At 40.3% G+C, this 15,574-nt stretch overlaps 1 protein-coding gene across 3 annotated transcripts in view; it reads right to left on the bottom strand.

Moving 5' to 3' along the window:
- Positions 1–900: 900 nt before the first annotated feature.
- Positions 901–15,574, bottom strand: part of KIZ (kizuna centrosomal protein) — a 165,357-nt gene continuing 150,683 nt past the window's right edge. For all 3 annotated transcript variants that reach the window (XM_045295558.1, XM_045295559.1, XM_045295560.1), the window contains 2 exons: positions 4,661–4,704; positions 901–1,912 (listed from right to left, as the gene is read on the bottom strand). In XM_045295558.1, the coding sequence (XP_045151493.1) occupies positions 1,809–1,912; positions 4,661–4,704 (148 nt within the window). In that variant the 3' untranslated portion in view covers positions 901–1,808. The remainder of the gene's footprint in view (positions 1,913–4,660; positions 4,705–15,574) is intronic.

Here is a 15,574-nt window from a genome sequence, read left to right as displayed (position 1 = left end):
CTGTATTCTCAAGCCATCTATTTTATCTCAGCACCTTCAATCTATTGGTCAATATGTGAGATGACACTCCAAGATGACATATAGACTCCTACAACATTTTTATAAGCAACTGAGAGAAGATGCTTCTCCTCATTGGATAATTCATCTCCTTGCTCAGCTATAGACTTCTTGCAGGCTGCCATATTATTCAGCTTGCTCAGCCATTTTGGCTTTTTGCACCAGCTCATTTTTATCCATGACTGGATGTTCTGTGTCTGGAGTGGTTGGTGGCAGACAGACTCAGCAGTCTCAGGGAGAGAATTGTTTTTATTAGTTTATAGGAGTCTGATTGATTTCTGGTTGTTAATCTTGTATCTTGACACATCATTGACTCTTTTGTTTCCAACAATCGTTTTTGTCAAGTCCTTGGGGTTTTCTGCAAATAAAATCATATCACCTGCAAATAGTAAGAGTTTCACTTCTTTTTTTGCCCAATTGTATTAGTTTGATCTCTTTTTGTTGTCTAATACTTCTGGGTAGGTTTGCAGCACAATGCTGAAGAGTGGTGATAGGGGGCATCCTTTCCTGGTTCCCCCTCAAAGGGGAAATGCTTTGTTTTTCTCCATTGAGGGAGATGTCAGCAGTTGGTTTTTCATATATGGCCTTTATTATGTTGAGAAATTTCCTTTCTTTCCCTATTTTATTGAATGTTTTTATTAGGAAAAGGTTTGAGATTTTGTCAAATGTTTGTTCTGTGTTGATTGAAATGATCATGTGGTTCTTTTTTAATTTATGTGGTGGATCACATTGATTGATTTTCCTTTTCTTTTTTTTCAAAACCATTTTATTTGAAGTTAATGCAGATATAATGTCATTCCATAGTTCAATCACATCAAGCAACATTATACAATTGCTATCACAATCAGTTTCAAAACATTCTTTTCCTTCTTGAACTCAAAACACCTAACAAAAATTCAAGAGGTTCACCCCCAGTGGCAAAACACATCTGAGAAAAACCCCAGTATGAACTAACAACAACAAAAAGTACAGAAAATGTTGAAAACCAGAGCAGGCCGAACATGCATCAGAGGGGCAATCAACTGACAAGGTTTTAACTGTCCAAGACGGGTCTATCATTTTGATCTGCTATAGTCCTCTCTTCAATGCACTGTTTGGTAACAGTTTCTTCCCATCCTCTATTGTGAAGAGAGACATCTGGAGGCTTATCCCACAGTGATTGCTTTTCTAATGTTGAACTGTCCTTGTGTACCTGCTATGAATACCACTTGATCATGGTATATTGTTTTTTTGCTACCTTGTTGGATTCTATTGACCATAAATATAAGGGTTTATTTTTAGCTTCTTGGTTGTAAATTCTAAGTATATCAATACACTACTAAGTGAAATGAATCACTAATAAATTGATTTATATGTCTGTATGTCAATGTCTACATCACATTGTTTTAGTTATTGTAGATTTGTAGCACATTTCGAAATAGGGAAATGTGACTACTCCAAATATTTGTCTTTCATGATTGCTTTGGCTTTTCTCAAGTTTCCATATGCATTTTAGAATCAGCCGAAAAATTTTTGCAATGAAGTCAACTGGAAGTTTTATGGGCATTGCATTAATTGCCTTACTTTATGATAACACTTAAAAAAACACAGTCTAGTCACTTATGCCATGAAATTTCACTTAAGGCAGTAATGTGGTCCTACGTTTTCACATTGAAAAATTAGAAAACTTAAAAGGATTTGCTTATTGTAGACATCACAAAGGAACAGAGGCTGGGTTAAGACTTTTTATTTCTAACTGGTGCTGTAACTTATTAACTATTAAAATCATCAGAATCATCAGTAGACTTGTTACGGTTTCCAGGACATAAAGCAGCTTCAATTTCTGAGTTGCTGTCATCAGACTCACCCCAGAAGGCTGGAAGACAAAACCAGATAGGCATTAAATATTTCTGCATTCTAATTAGCTCTGGTTAATTGTGTTTGAAACAGCATTGCAAGATGACGAATTGGAGCAGTGGCCTGTAAAAGGTCTAGCAGATACACCACACCAAGCATCTGACCAAATACACTTGGAATATATGTTCATACTGTACAAATCTACATCCTGCCCAAGGAGTTCAATGCATGGTTATGAAAAGCACTAATTGTACCCAGTTGTTTCCTATGTTTTACCAAAATCATCCAGTTAATTCTCACTCATAGTGACCCTAAAGGACAGAGTAATAGGAACAGTGCTCCAGAGGGTGTTCAGGAATGCAAATCTTTATGGGAGCAGAGAATTCATGTTTCGTCCAGAGTGGCTGGTGGGTTTGAATGGCCAACTTTGCCATTAGCAGGTCAACACTCAACCTAACAGCACTACTTTTGCCATATCACAGGGGCTTACGAGTCAACAAGGACATATGGTCTGTTGGAGTCTTTTACTAGGCCTGATACTACCTAGTGTTATCATCTCAGTTGCTCCTCCTCTTTTCTCTCTTTCTTTATGAGAACAGAGAGAAGGAAGAGGTATCGTGGAGGAATAGACAGTGATGTTGACTCTGAGACAAGAACTTGGGTGTACATGCTTATTTGGGAGGTGATCCCAAAAAACATTGGAAGAGAGTGAGGAGGTGAAGAAGGGACGAAAGGAGGCCAATAAAGGTACTTCAAGGAATGGAGGCTGGCAATGGGCAACTGGGGCTTATCATGCTGGGGATCCTCTGAGACTTTGTAGAACACATCCCAAATTATCCCTGAAGAGTAAAGAAGTGGGGTTATTTATCTGCCAACCTGCATCTCTTGATTATTGAATGTTGTTTGGGGGACATTAGCTTGCTTGCTCTTTGGACTGTCCTGTAAGGCCACAATGCCCCGAGTGGCTAGATAAAACCCTCAGGCACAAGTACACAATGATTCCACGTAGAAGGCTCAAGTATGTGTGAAAATAGTGGCTGAGATGACTTCCAGAGGGGTCTGATCGGATGGAGTGGGGCCACCCACAGCATTTGCTGTATTAACAATCTTCGAACACTGATACTAAGATTCACATAGCTTGACCTTTCAGTTCTTAGCTAACATCTTACATGAGGTTAAGTAAAAAAATAGTATTGCTGAGAAATTATAGAAACCTTTACTAATTGAAAGTAATCACTACAATTTTCTGAGCTCACTTCTCTGCCTTGAGTTTAACTGGTCCATCGGATCCCCTCAGAAGCCACTGTTTTGAATGAATCTTTACTTTTGAAGGCACCCTAATGAGACTAAGACAGTGTATACTGAGAGAACCGGTCAGCAGCCATTCCTTGATTGCAGACATGCTTAACCACATTGTGTCTGGACTTAACTAATGTATGAACAGGAGCCCTAATAACACGACTTTTTGATTTATTCTTGGATATGGCCCGTCTTTTCCCTACAGTACCCTACAGGTCTAGCTTACTGAGCAAACAGGCTTCCAAAACTAAAATCCAAACTCACTGCTATAGTAGATCAGTCCCTGTGGGTTTCTGAGACTGTAATCCTTACGAGAGGCTTTCTCAAGCCTTATCTTTCTCCTGTGAGCAGCTGGTGGTTTTGAACTGTCGATCTTGCAGTTAGCAGCTTAATGCATAACTCACTATGCCACCAGGGCTTAAGCTGAGGCTTTAAAAATGCTCAAAATTCACTACCACTCAGTTGATTGCATCTCATAGCAATTGCTCCCGTGGGTGTCTGAGACTAAATCTTTATGGAGGTAGAAAGCCTCACCTTTATCCCTCAAACTGAGGCCGAGATAGGTTAAATATTGTAGGTCCCAAGTACAGTGTTAGTGCATGGCCAAGAAGTCGCACTCAGTTTATGTGACTCAAATCCATGCTCTTACTTATAATCTACTGGTGGTAGGGTTGAAGGCAGAGTAATAGAGTACAGCTTTGGCAAGGAATGTGGCACAGTGTTACTGTGGAAGGAGGGATCGATTCCTACTGTGAACTGGGCTTTGATGGCTGCAGAGGAGCTGACTGAGCCAATGAGAAGGGAAAGGGACTACTAGCATGAACAAAAGTACAGTGATGTGGTACATCCAGGGAAAGCTGATTGTGGCTAGATCCAAAGAGGGCAGGACCTTGGGAAGAACTAAGGTGGAAAGCAGGGCTGAGGCCAGGTCATAAGAGAAAAAGTTTGGACTTTATCCTTCAGGCCTCAGCAAGGCATCAGATATTCTTACATTGGAAGGTAAAAAGACTGAGTCAGGTTTTGGGTGCTAGTGGCCAGGTGGATGACACCCCGAAGTTAGGAAAGGGTTAGATATGAGGATAAGAGCCTACTATAAGAGCCTTGTCATTCACAAAGGAATTAGCAATGCATAGCAGTGATAATACAAAGAGAGACAGAAAAATTGTGGGTACAGTAAGCTTTTCTTAGTAATCAATTTAGATAAGCAGTCAGGATCCCCTGGAAGTTCACATCCACAAACTCAAATGCTAAGCACCTGTGGCCCATTGCACTTGTGGTTCAGTCACGGATCCTGCTTACTGTTGACGGTGTCTCGAGAAGCCAGGAACCGAGGGTCTCAACGACCAAGATCACCCTGAGCTTCTCCTTTGATCACAAACATGGTTCAAATCGTGTTGAAGCACACATATCCGGCAACTCTTTTGGAAAAATATGGACTGGAAATTCTGTGTCTGGTTGTTTCTCTTACCTTTAGATTTTAAGTTGGCAGGCAATTTCCTTTTGTTTTCATGCCTGTTTAAAAAAAAAAAAAAGGCCCTAAGTTCTGGAAGTGATAAAAGGGAGACACTCAACTTTTCATAAGGCACATATGTTGATCACTGAAAGCTAGAAATTTCACATTTATTCTCAAAGTTTTAAAAACCAAACAATGTCAGAGTCCTGTGTGGTAGAAGGGTGTCCGTGCCTGACAGCACCACTGTGGTTCTATGAGCACTCACCTTGGCCAGTTCTGTGGAAATGCAGCCAGAGCTCAGTATCCAGCCTCTATTGCATTTCCCAATAGTTGGTACCCTAGCCTCCTGGATGCTGGATACTCTGTGAATTCATCACATCTATCCCTTTAGGGACGATTGGAGGAAGGCTTATTAATAACCTGTGATACATATATGATACCACCTTGATTGCTGAAAGTGAAGAGGACCTGAAGTACTTGCTGATGAAGATCAAGGATTGCAGCCTGCAGTATGGAATAAGAAGACCCAAATCCTCACAACTAGACACTATCACATCATGATAAACAGAGAAAAGACTGAAGTTATCAAGGGTTTCATGTTGCTTGGATCCACAATCAATGCTCGTGGACCCAGCAGTCTAAAGATCACACATTCCATTGGATAAATCTGCTGCATAAGACCTCTGTAGAGTACTGAAAGCAAGCATTTTACTTTGAGGATTAAGATGCATCTAACCCAAGTGTGGTGGGTAGGTTTATTGTGCCAACCTGGCCAATAGGAACACGTGGGATTAATCAGGTTGCAGTTTGATTGGAAGGCAAAAAGATAAATGGCTCTGTCTGGTGCTGCTGCTTTAGCTAGTTCTCTGCCTCAACCTGTGTGCTACCTGTGGGCCAAGCCAACCCATGGATCATGGATCCTTTTGCTAGAGCTTGAGGCTCTTTCAAGACCTGCTTCACCTCCTGCTGGTGTGTACATTACCCCGAGCTTGAGGCTGGTGGATCCTGTTGCCTTGCATTGCTTGAGTTTGCTTCGCTAAGCTCCTGAGATACTCACTGTTGCTAACTCACCCTACTGTTTGCTGTCTGCGGGCAGACTCTGCTTGCCTTGTCTGAGGGAGGACTCCGCTGTCTGCTTCCTAAACCTTGGACCCAGCAGCCTACATGAGTTAAAAGACTTCAGTGTATTAACTGTTCCATGATAATGAGTTGAACTGAGTCTTCTGTACTGCTATGTGGACCAATTAGTTGTCATATTACTTCTTGCTGTATAAATCTATCTACCTATCCGTCCGTCTGTCCATCCATCCATCCATCCATCCATCCATCCATCCATCCATCCATCCATCTATCGAGCGTGTCCTGGTTTTGTGTCTCTAGAGAACTCTGCCTAACACACCAAGACATGGTATTTTCAATTGCAATGCATGTTAAAGTTGGAAAATGAATAATGCAAACCAAAGAAGAATCAATGTATTTGAATTGTGGTGCTGCTGAAGAATATTAAAAGTACTATGGAGTGCCAAAAGGGCAAACAAGTTTCTTATGGAAGAAGTGTGGCTCCTCAGAAGCAAGGATGGTAAGACTTGTCTTACATACTTGGGACATGTTTTCAGGAGAGCCCAGTTCCTAGAGAAGGACTTGCTAAAAGTGGAGAGGCAGAGAAAAAGAGGAAGGCCCTTAATAAGATGGAATGACACAGTGGCTGCAACAATAGGCTCAGGAATAGGAACATTTGTGAGGATGGCACAAGACTAGGCAATGTTTTGCTCTGTTGTGCAGAGGGTTGCTAAGGGTTGGAACCAACTAGACGGCACCTACCACCACCAGCATCCTTTTAAGGATAGACACTCTGTCTGTCAGTTTCTTGTACTGGAGTAGCTTGTTGCATGTTTCTATGATGCTGGAACCTATGTCACTGGTATTTCAAATACCAGCAGAGTCACTCCTGGTGAAGTTTTCAGTAGAGCTTCCACTTCTGATGAATTAGCCATGGAAAACCTTACGAATAGCAGTGGAACATTAAGAGACATACTGAAAGCTTTATGACTTGCTACAGAGTGTTGTCAGATATAGTGCTGGATGATGAGGCCCCCAGGTCAGAGGAACTCAAAATCTGACTGAAAAGGAGCTGACTTGGAAAGTAGAGTCAATCATAAGGATGGGAATGGAGCAAAGCTTTCAGGATCTTTATTTGCCGATCGGGCATGACTCAAAGTGAGAAGAAATAACTGCAAACATCTATCAAAAACTGGAACATGGAATACCTTAAGTGCAAATCTAGAAAAATTGAAAGTCAGGTACAATGAGGTGGACACAAAAAGATTGATATCCTAGGCATTTGTGCACTCAAATGGACTGGTATCGGCCCTTTGAAACAGAAAATCATATAGTTTACTATGCTGGCAATGGCAAATTCAAGAGGAATGGCGCTGCATTCATAATAAAAAAGTTCTATCTTGAAGTACAATGCTGCCTATGATAGGATAATAGCTATAAAAATGCAAAGAATTTCAGTTAATACAACAATCACTCAAATTTATAAATCAACCACTAAAACTAGAGGTGAGCACACTGAAGAATTCTACTAACTTCTTCAGACTGAAATTGATCAAGCATGCAGTCAAGATGCATGGATAATTATTGGTGATTGGAATCAAAAGTTGGAAACAAAGAGGAAAGTACAGTAGTTAGAAAACATAGTCTTGGTGATAAAAACAAAGATGCATATCTCAGATACCATTTTTCAAGAAAAACACCTTCTTCAGTTTCAATAATTTTTCTTCCCAACAATATAAATGGTGACTCTACATGTAGATTTTGCCAGATGGAATATCCAGGAATCAAGTTGACTACACTTGTGGGACAAGTTGATAGAGAAGCTCAATATCATCAGCCAGGAGCTGGAACAGACCAATAATACTCATATGTAAGTTCAGGTTGAAGTTGAAGAAAATTAAAACAAGACTACGCAAGTCAAAATTTGACCTTGAGTATATTTCACCTGAACTTCCAGAACAGATTTGACTCAATGAACACTAACATCAGAAGATCTGACATGCTGTGGGATGACATCAAGAACATCATACATAAAGAAAGCAAAGGATCATTAAATAGACAGGGAAGAAAGTAAAGAGCAAAGTGGATGTCAGAAGAGAATCTTGAACTTTCTCTTGATTGTAGAATGGCTAAAGCAAATAGAAGAAATGATGAAGCAAAATATCTGAACAGAGAATTACAAAGGGAATTAAGAGAAGACAAAGTATTAAAATGCATTGTACAAATACCTGGAGATAGAAAACTCAAAAGAGGAAGAACACACTTCAACTCAATTTGAAGAAAATGATGAAAACATTCTAGCTTTGAGTTACAAGACTGAAGGCTTCCAAAGGCTAAATATTGAACAATATAGGAGGGATCAAAAGAAGATGGAAAAATATACAGACCCATGGTACCAAAAAGAACTAGTCAACATTCAACCTTTCAAGAGGTAGCATAGGAGCAAGAACCAACTACTCTGAAGGAAGAAATCAAAGTGGCCCTGACACACTAGGGAAAAGCAATGCTCCAGGAATGGGCAGAACACCCACCCAAAGGTTTCAACAAACCGATGCAGCACTTGAAGCACTCACTCACTTTGCCAAGAAATTTGGAAGACAGCGACCTGGCCAATACATTGCATGAGATCCACATTTGTGTCCATTTCATAACTGGACCAATAGATAACATCATGATAAACAGAAAAGATTTCCTCTAGCTTGGACCCATACCAAATGTTCATGAAAGCAGCAGCCAAGAATTCAAATGGCAGATTGCATCGGGCAAATCTGTTGTACAGACCTCTTTAAAGTGTTGATGAACAAGGACGTCACTTTGAGGACTAAGGTGGGCTTGCCCCAAGTCATAAGTTTTTTGGGTTTTTTTTGACAGACAAGAACAGGCAAAAAGTTTATTAGTGGTTACAAGAGGTGTGAGGGATGGGAAAAGATGGGGGAAGGGAAATTTTACTGCTTATGGAGCTCGGGGAGCCCTGGTGGTGTAGTGGCTGTGTGTTGGGCTATAAGCCACATGGTTGGCAGTTCAAAACTACCAGCAGATCCATGGGAGAAAGATTGGGCTTTCTACTCCCATAATCAGTTACAGTCTCCCAAGCCCACCAGGGGTCTCATGAGTCAGCCCTAAGGGTAGAACTGCTCAATATGTAAATCCAATAATTTTATGATAGAATATTGTGCTAACTCAGGCACAAGGGAACAACAAGTGATCCAAAATCTATGGTGAGGAGGGTATCGGAGGCCTGGTAGGACTTGATCAAGGGCAATGTAACCGAGAGGAATTACTGAAACCCAAATGAAGGCTGAACATGATAGTGGGACAAAAGGAAAGTAAAAAGAAATAGAGGAAAGAACTAGGAGGCAAAAGGCATTTACAGAGGTCCAAATACAGGCATCTACATATGTAAATATTGTGGTTATTATGTTTCATTTGTTCATTCCATATATTCATTGAACTCCTAATAAGGGCTAAGCACAGGGTTACTCGAGAAAGTTGAAAGAGGTATAGTAGCTGCCCTCATAGAATTTACCTACTAGAGAGAGGGGGACATTCATTGGTTAATTGCACAAATGGATGTAAAACAGTCGCTATGTCAGGAACTAAGGGTGGTAGTAGAACAGGAGAGGTCTAGCTATGTAAGCTAACCTTATTTGAGGGAACCAATCTTAGAGGGCTTATTCCAAATTCAGACTTTTATGTTAAAGCAATAGAAAGGTATTGGAAAAAAAAATTTTAATCATTTTATTGGGGGCTTGTATAACTCATCACAATCCATACATACACCCATGGTGTCAAACACAGGTGTACACTTGTTGCCATCATTTAAAAAATATTTTCTTTCTACTTGAGCCCTTGGTATCAGCTCATTTTTCCCCTTCCTCCCCCACCCTCCCTTCCTCACAAACCCTTGATAATTTATAAATTATTATTATTTTATCATGTCTTAAACACTGACCAATGTCTCCCCCTTCATCCACTTTTCTGTTGTTCATCCCCCTGGGAGGGGGTTATATGTAGATCCTTGTTATCGGTTTCCCCTTTCTACCCCCACTTTCCCTTTATCCTCCTGGTATTGCTACTCTCATTATTGCCCCTGAGGGCAATAATCTATCCTGGATTCCCTGTGTTTCCAGCTCTGATCTGTACCAGTCTACATCCTCTGGTTTAGCCAGTTTTGTAAGGTAGAATTGGGATCATGATAGTGGGGGGAAGGAAGCATTAGAGAACTAGAGAGAAGTTGTATGTTTCATCATTGCTACCCTGCACCTTGACTGGCTTGTCTCCTCCCTGCAACCCTTCTATAAGAAAGGAAATAAACAATTATTAGATTTGGGTTTTGAAAGCTCACTGTTGATATTGAGAGAAAATATATACCACTTTGACATTTTCTGCACGTAAAATTCATTGGCATTGATTACATTTTTCAAGTTGTGCAATCATTCTCACCCTCCCCATTAGCGTAAACTCATTGTCCCTTAAGTTTCCTATATAATCATTAGAGTTGATGTCACTCTTGTCCTATACAGATGTTCTGGAAAGTGCATAATACTCAAGGCAGACATTTCTTTACTCTGAGCTAACTTACTACTTGGTCATTTTAAGATCCAGTCCATGGTCTTCTCCATTGCCTCATATGCATGTGAAATTTGGACGTCGAATAAAGAAGACTGAAGAAGAATCAAAGCATTTGAATTGTGGTGCTGGAGAAGAATATTCAAAGTACCACGGACTGCTAAAAGGACAAACCAACCTATATTACAAAAAGTATGGCCAGAGTGCTCCTTAGAGAAAAGGATGGTCAAGACTTCGTCTCATATACTTTGGACATATTGTCAGGAGAGACTTGTCGCTGGAGAAGGACATCATACTTGGTAAAGTGGAGGGCAGCAAAAAAGAGGAAGGCCTTCAAGGAGATGGATTGACACAGTGGCTTCCTCAATGAGCCCAGGCATAGGAACAATTGTGAGGATGGCACAGCATCGTGTAGTTTTCATTCTGTTGTACATAAGGTAACTATTGGTTGGCCCTGATGCCACCTAACAACAACAACAACAACAACAACAACATCCAGCTCTATAAAGTCTGGATTTCAAGATAATTTACTATTCTTTTCTGTTGTTTTTTCCCTTATGATCAGGATTCTTCTATCAAATCTCTGACCTAAATGTTCAATAATGGCAGCAAGGCACTATCTAGTTCTTCTGGTCTCATTGGAAAGGAGGCCCTTGTTCCTGGAAGCAATTAGCCATATATTCTCCCTTCTTTGTTGCTCTAGGAAAAGAGGAAACAATAGGTGTGCCTTGAATATCTGCTTGCAAGCCTTTTAAAGACCCTAGATATACACAATGAACTAGGAGATAGACTAGAAGCACTGAACATGCTATTTGACCAATTAGGATGCCTGATAAAACCATGACCCTGTACCTCCAAACCAAGGAACCAAATTCCACGAGCTGTTTGGTTGTATGAAAGCAACCTCAGCAGCGTGGTCATATTTGTAAATACAGTTTTTGCATACTTTTTGCCAATTCAACTTTTCACAGGAATACAACTCACTAACAGAACCTACAATAATCTCTTAATGAGATTTTTTTCATCACTATAAATTGAAACTCAGTACTCTATAAGAAATAACTTCCACTCCCTGCTCCTTTCCACTCTGAATAATCACTAACAACTACACTCTTTTATTTTCCTTTCAGGTATGTGAATAGTGAACAGTACATACTATAATTGCACATACTGCATTGTACAATAGTGAATAGCACAATATTTGTTATATAGCAATTTAATTATTTCATTCAGCATAATGTCTTTAAGGATGTATCAAAATGTCAGTTTCCACCATTATTAGAATTAAAAAGGGCCCCTCAGAGGTCACTTACAGTATCCCTCAAAAACACTAATAACTTGCCACTAAAGTGAAGCAGGAAAATATATTCACCTTAGATATCAGAATGGATTTTGAGCTCACACTCAACCATAAGCTCTAACTTAAGAATAATCTGTTCTTGTGATGTAGCTCCGCTCAATGCTTACTGTCATGAAGGGATCATTGAAGATAAGGATGTTATAGCAAAGTGTGGTGAGGAAATCAGATGCAACCCGCTATCAGAAAGAATAGCTTCTGGAGTCTTCAATGCTTATCTTAAAAAAGCAACCATCTAAATAAGGTGACAAAGTCCTGGTGGTGTAGTGATTATGTGTTGAGCTGTGATCCACAAGGTCAGCAGTTTGAAACCACCAGACACTGCAGGAGAAAGAAGGGCCTTTCTATTCCTCTAATGAATTACAGTCTCAGAAACTCATAGGGGAAGTTCTACCCTGTCCTGTGGAGTTATTATGAATCAGCATCGACTCCATGGGAGTAAGTTATTGATTTATTTTTGGACATAGGTGACAGTTAAGCCCACATGGAAGAAGCACATTAGCCTGTGTGATCCATGGACCATGAATAACAAAATCCAGGATGAGAGGAGTGAAATGTATTAGATTTAACTTCAGAACAACCATTTTGCAGAAGGATATGGATGATAGTGAAAGGCCCATATCTACTTGATTCGATGGATAATAAGCCTCCATTGATACCCTCAGACCACTGACCAAGCTGGGAAAAGCCCTGCTCACAGAGAGAATATATCAGAAGGTGAATTATTGCAGATATAGTCAGGTTAAAATTTAACATCTTGTCATTTGTTTTCCCTTTTAACCCATTCTTAATTTGTACTAGTTTACATCATTTTCTGCTTTCTTTTGGAATAATAAAAAAGTAACCAATGTACTTAAACCAGTTGTATAGAAATTGTTAAATGAAAGCCTAATCCCGTGTAAACCTTCACTCAAAACACAATAGAATCTTATTCTAAACTTCATTATTCTGAGGTGTAGTAGTTCATTGCATGTCTGTACCACATTTTGCTTACTTGTTCATCTGCTGATGGACATTTGGGGTGTTTCCACCCTTTGTCTATTGTGACTAGGGCTACAATAAACGTTGGTGTATAAGTCTCTGCTTTCAAGTGTTTGGGGCATGGCAGCATTATTCATAATGGCAAAATGAAGGAAACAACTTAAATGCCCTTCAGTAGATGAATGGATAAATGTGCCATTGAGTAAATTCCAACTCCTCACAGCAGCTCTCTAAGACAGGGTAGTACTGCCCCACAGGATCTGCAGCACTGTGGTATTTATGGAAGCAGAGTCGCTGGTCGGTTTGCACTGCCAGCATTCACTGCGTTAGCAGCCATGCTCTGAGCCACGGTGTGAGCAGGGCTCTCATAAAATGTGACCATACAAATTTGTGTGTAAAACATGGTATATACAAACATGGAATACGACTCATAGATAAAAAAATTAGTTCTCTAAGTATCTTACAATATGGATGGACCTGGAACACATTGTGTTGAATGAAATAAGCTAAATATACAAATACTTTATGTTTTTACTTTTATGGGATGGTACAAATAGGTAAATATATAAAAGCTTATGCATATTACTGGATGTCAGAGGTGAGGGATGAAGGGAATTCACTTTTTAGGTGGTAGACACTTGTTACTTTTGGTGATGTAAAAGTGAATGCCAAGTGAGGGGGAAATGTTGCACAGCTTGACCAAAAGTAAAAGATATCACACACAAAAAAGGGCCTTTTGCTTACCATAGTGAATGATGGGGGAGTACGGAGTGGAGATCCAAAGCCCATTAGTAGGCCACTGGAGATCCCCTTGCAGAGGGGTCTCGGGGAGTAGATGAGCCAGTCACGGTGCAATGTAACAATGATGAGAAATACAACCTTCCTCTAGTTCCTAAATGTTTCCTCCCCGCTCCCACTACCATGACTCGAATTCTATCTTGCAAGACTGGCTAGACCAGAGGAGGTACACTGGTACAGATCGGAACTGAAAATACAGGGAATCCAGGACGGATGAGCCCTATAAGACCAGTGATGTGAGTGGCAAAACAGGGAGGGTAAAGGGAGAATGGGTAGGAAAGAGGGAACCGATTACATGGAACTGTGTGTGACCTCCTCCCTGGGGGACAGACAACCGAAAAGTGGATGAAGGGAGACGTCAGACAGGGCAAGATATGACAAAATCCCATTTATAAACTATCAAGGGCTCATGCGGGAGGGGGGAGCGGGGAGGGAGGGGAAAAATGAGGACCTAATGTCGGGGGTTTAAATGGAGAGAAAATGATCGTTTTGAGAAACGATGTACAAATGCGCTTTACACAATTGATGTGTGTATGGATTGGGATAACAGTTGTATGAGCCCCTAATAAAATATTAAAAAAAACAAACAAACAAACAAAAAAAGGGGCCTTTTGGTAATTGCTAAGACATATGTAATTTAGTTGTAAAGTTATGTGTGGACACATATCTATGTATGTAGACATATGTGTATAGGTATATACATGTGTGGATATATGTAGGTGGAAGCCTATGTGTGTGTATGGGCACACACTTATGGGCATTTCTTATATGTAAGCAAATATTTCATGGGATAGATTTTCTGGAATTGAAGGCTTAGGACCACAGTCTTGTCAGACAACTTGATCAAATGGAATAATACGGTAAATAACGTTTATACTCTAGACCTTAGTTTAGGGAGTAGGGTCTTAAAAGCTTGCAAGTGGTTAAAACACAAATATTGGTCTCTGCTCACATGGGACAAAAGAGAAAGATAACCAAAGACTCAAAGGAAAAATCTAGATTCTTCAGGATGAATCACCTACATGAATTACAGCCTCACCTACTCTGAGACCTGAAGAATTAGCTGATGTCCAGCTACTATTACTAACAATATTTATCTATTAAGATGAATCTTAATAGAATAAGAGAAAATGTAGAATGGAACTTTAAGTTCTTAAGAAAAATCCAGGCTTGCTAGGCCCCTTGTGACTAGAAGACTTCCTGAGACTATTTCAGAGTAAAGGAGTAGCCATGTTCATTAATAATCTTGGGGAGTCCGCTAGTCCCAAAATGAGACATAGAAAATCTAGAAATAAGAAGCCCACTATGAAAGTATTACAGATAGTTTATGGATTATTGACCCAGTACCTTCACTATATGGGTGTTGGAACCCCGAGAAGTTAAGGACAGAGCTGGCAGGTTGGGAAGCTCCCGTGGCCAGCCTTCTATGAGCAGGTGGGCAGAGAGTCCTTGCAGCCATTTATATCCTTGCTCATACATTTACTCATTCACTCCGAAGAAGCCATGAAGATGACACTTTCACGTCTTGTTCTGTGCGAGGGCTGTAGTAGTAACTAACACAGATTTCATCTCTGTACTTAGATTCCAGTGGGGGAGACATATCAAAATAATTATGGTGACGCATAACAAAATGGTGACTGCGAGTTGAGCTGAGAATGATATTCAAGGCCTATGTGCCTAAGACCTGCATGCCCTGAAGTTTGGGATCGGGAGTCAGATAGGCTTTCATTAGCAGAGAGGTGGCAGTTGAGAAAAGACTCCAATAGGCCCTGAGTAAGTGTGTTCACCACCCTGCTTCCTGAACAACATAGAGCACACATAGAGGATGTAATTGCTGGAGAAGTCCTTGGAAAACAAACTGAAGAAAGTCATGTTATCCCCACAATGTGCCCAGGCCCTCATAAAAAACTCATGCATATAACTTTGTGGAATGTTTTACTCCCTGGTCGGGTAGTGGCTATAAGTTGGACCTTTAACCACAAGGTCATCATTGTGAAATCATCAGCTGCTCCAGGGGAGAAAGACAGGGCTTTCTACTCCCATGAAGAGATAAAGTCTCGGAAACCCGCAGGGGAAGTTCTACCCAGTCTTACAGGGTTGCTATGAGATGGTATCGACTCGGTGACATTATATTTGGTTGATTTTTCAGCCCTTGTGCATAATGT

Source organism: Echinops telfairi, unplaced genomic scaffold (assembly GCF_000313985.2).
Source record: "Echinops telfairi isolate 266 unplaced genomic scaffold, ASM31398v2 ScPeMD7_5592;HRSCAF=6446, whole genome shotgun sequence".
NCBI classification, from domain to species: Eukaryota; Metazoa; Chordata; class Mammalia; order Afrosoricida; family Tenrecidae; genus Echinops; species Echinops telfairi.
The sequence above is the reverse complement of the archived record's forward strand: the minus strand, read 5'-3'. Positions and strand labels throughout refer to the sequence as shown.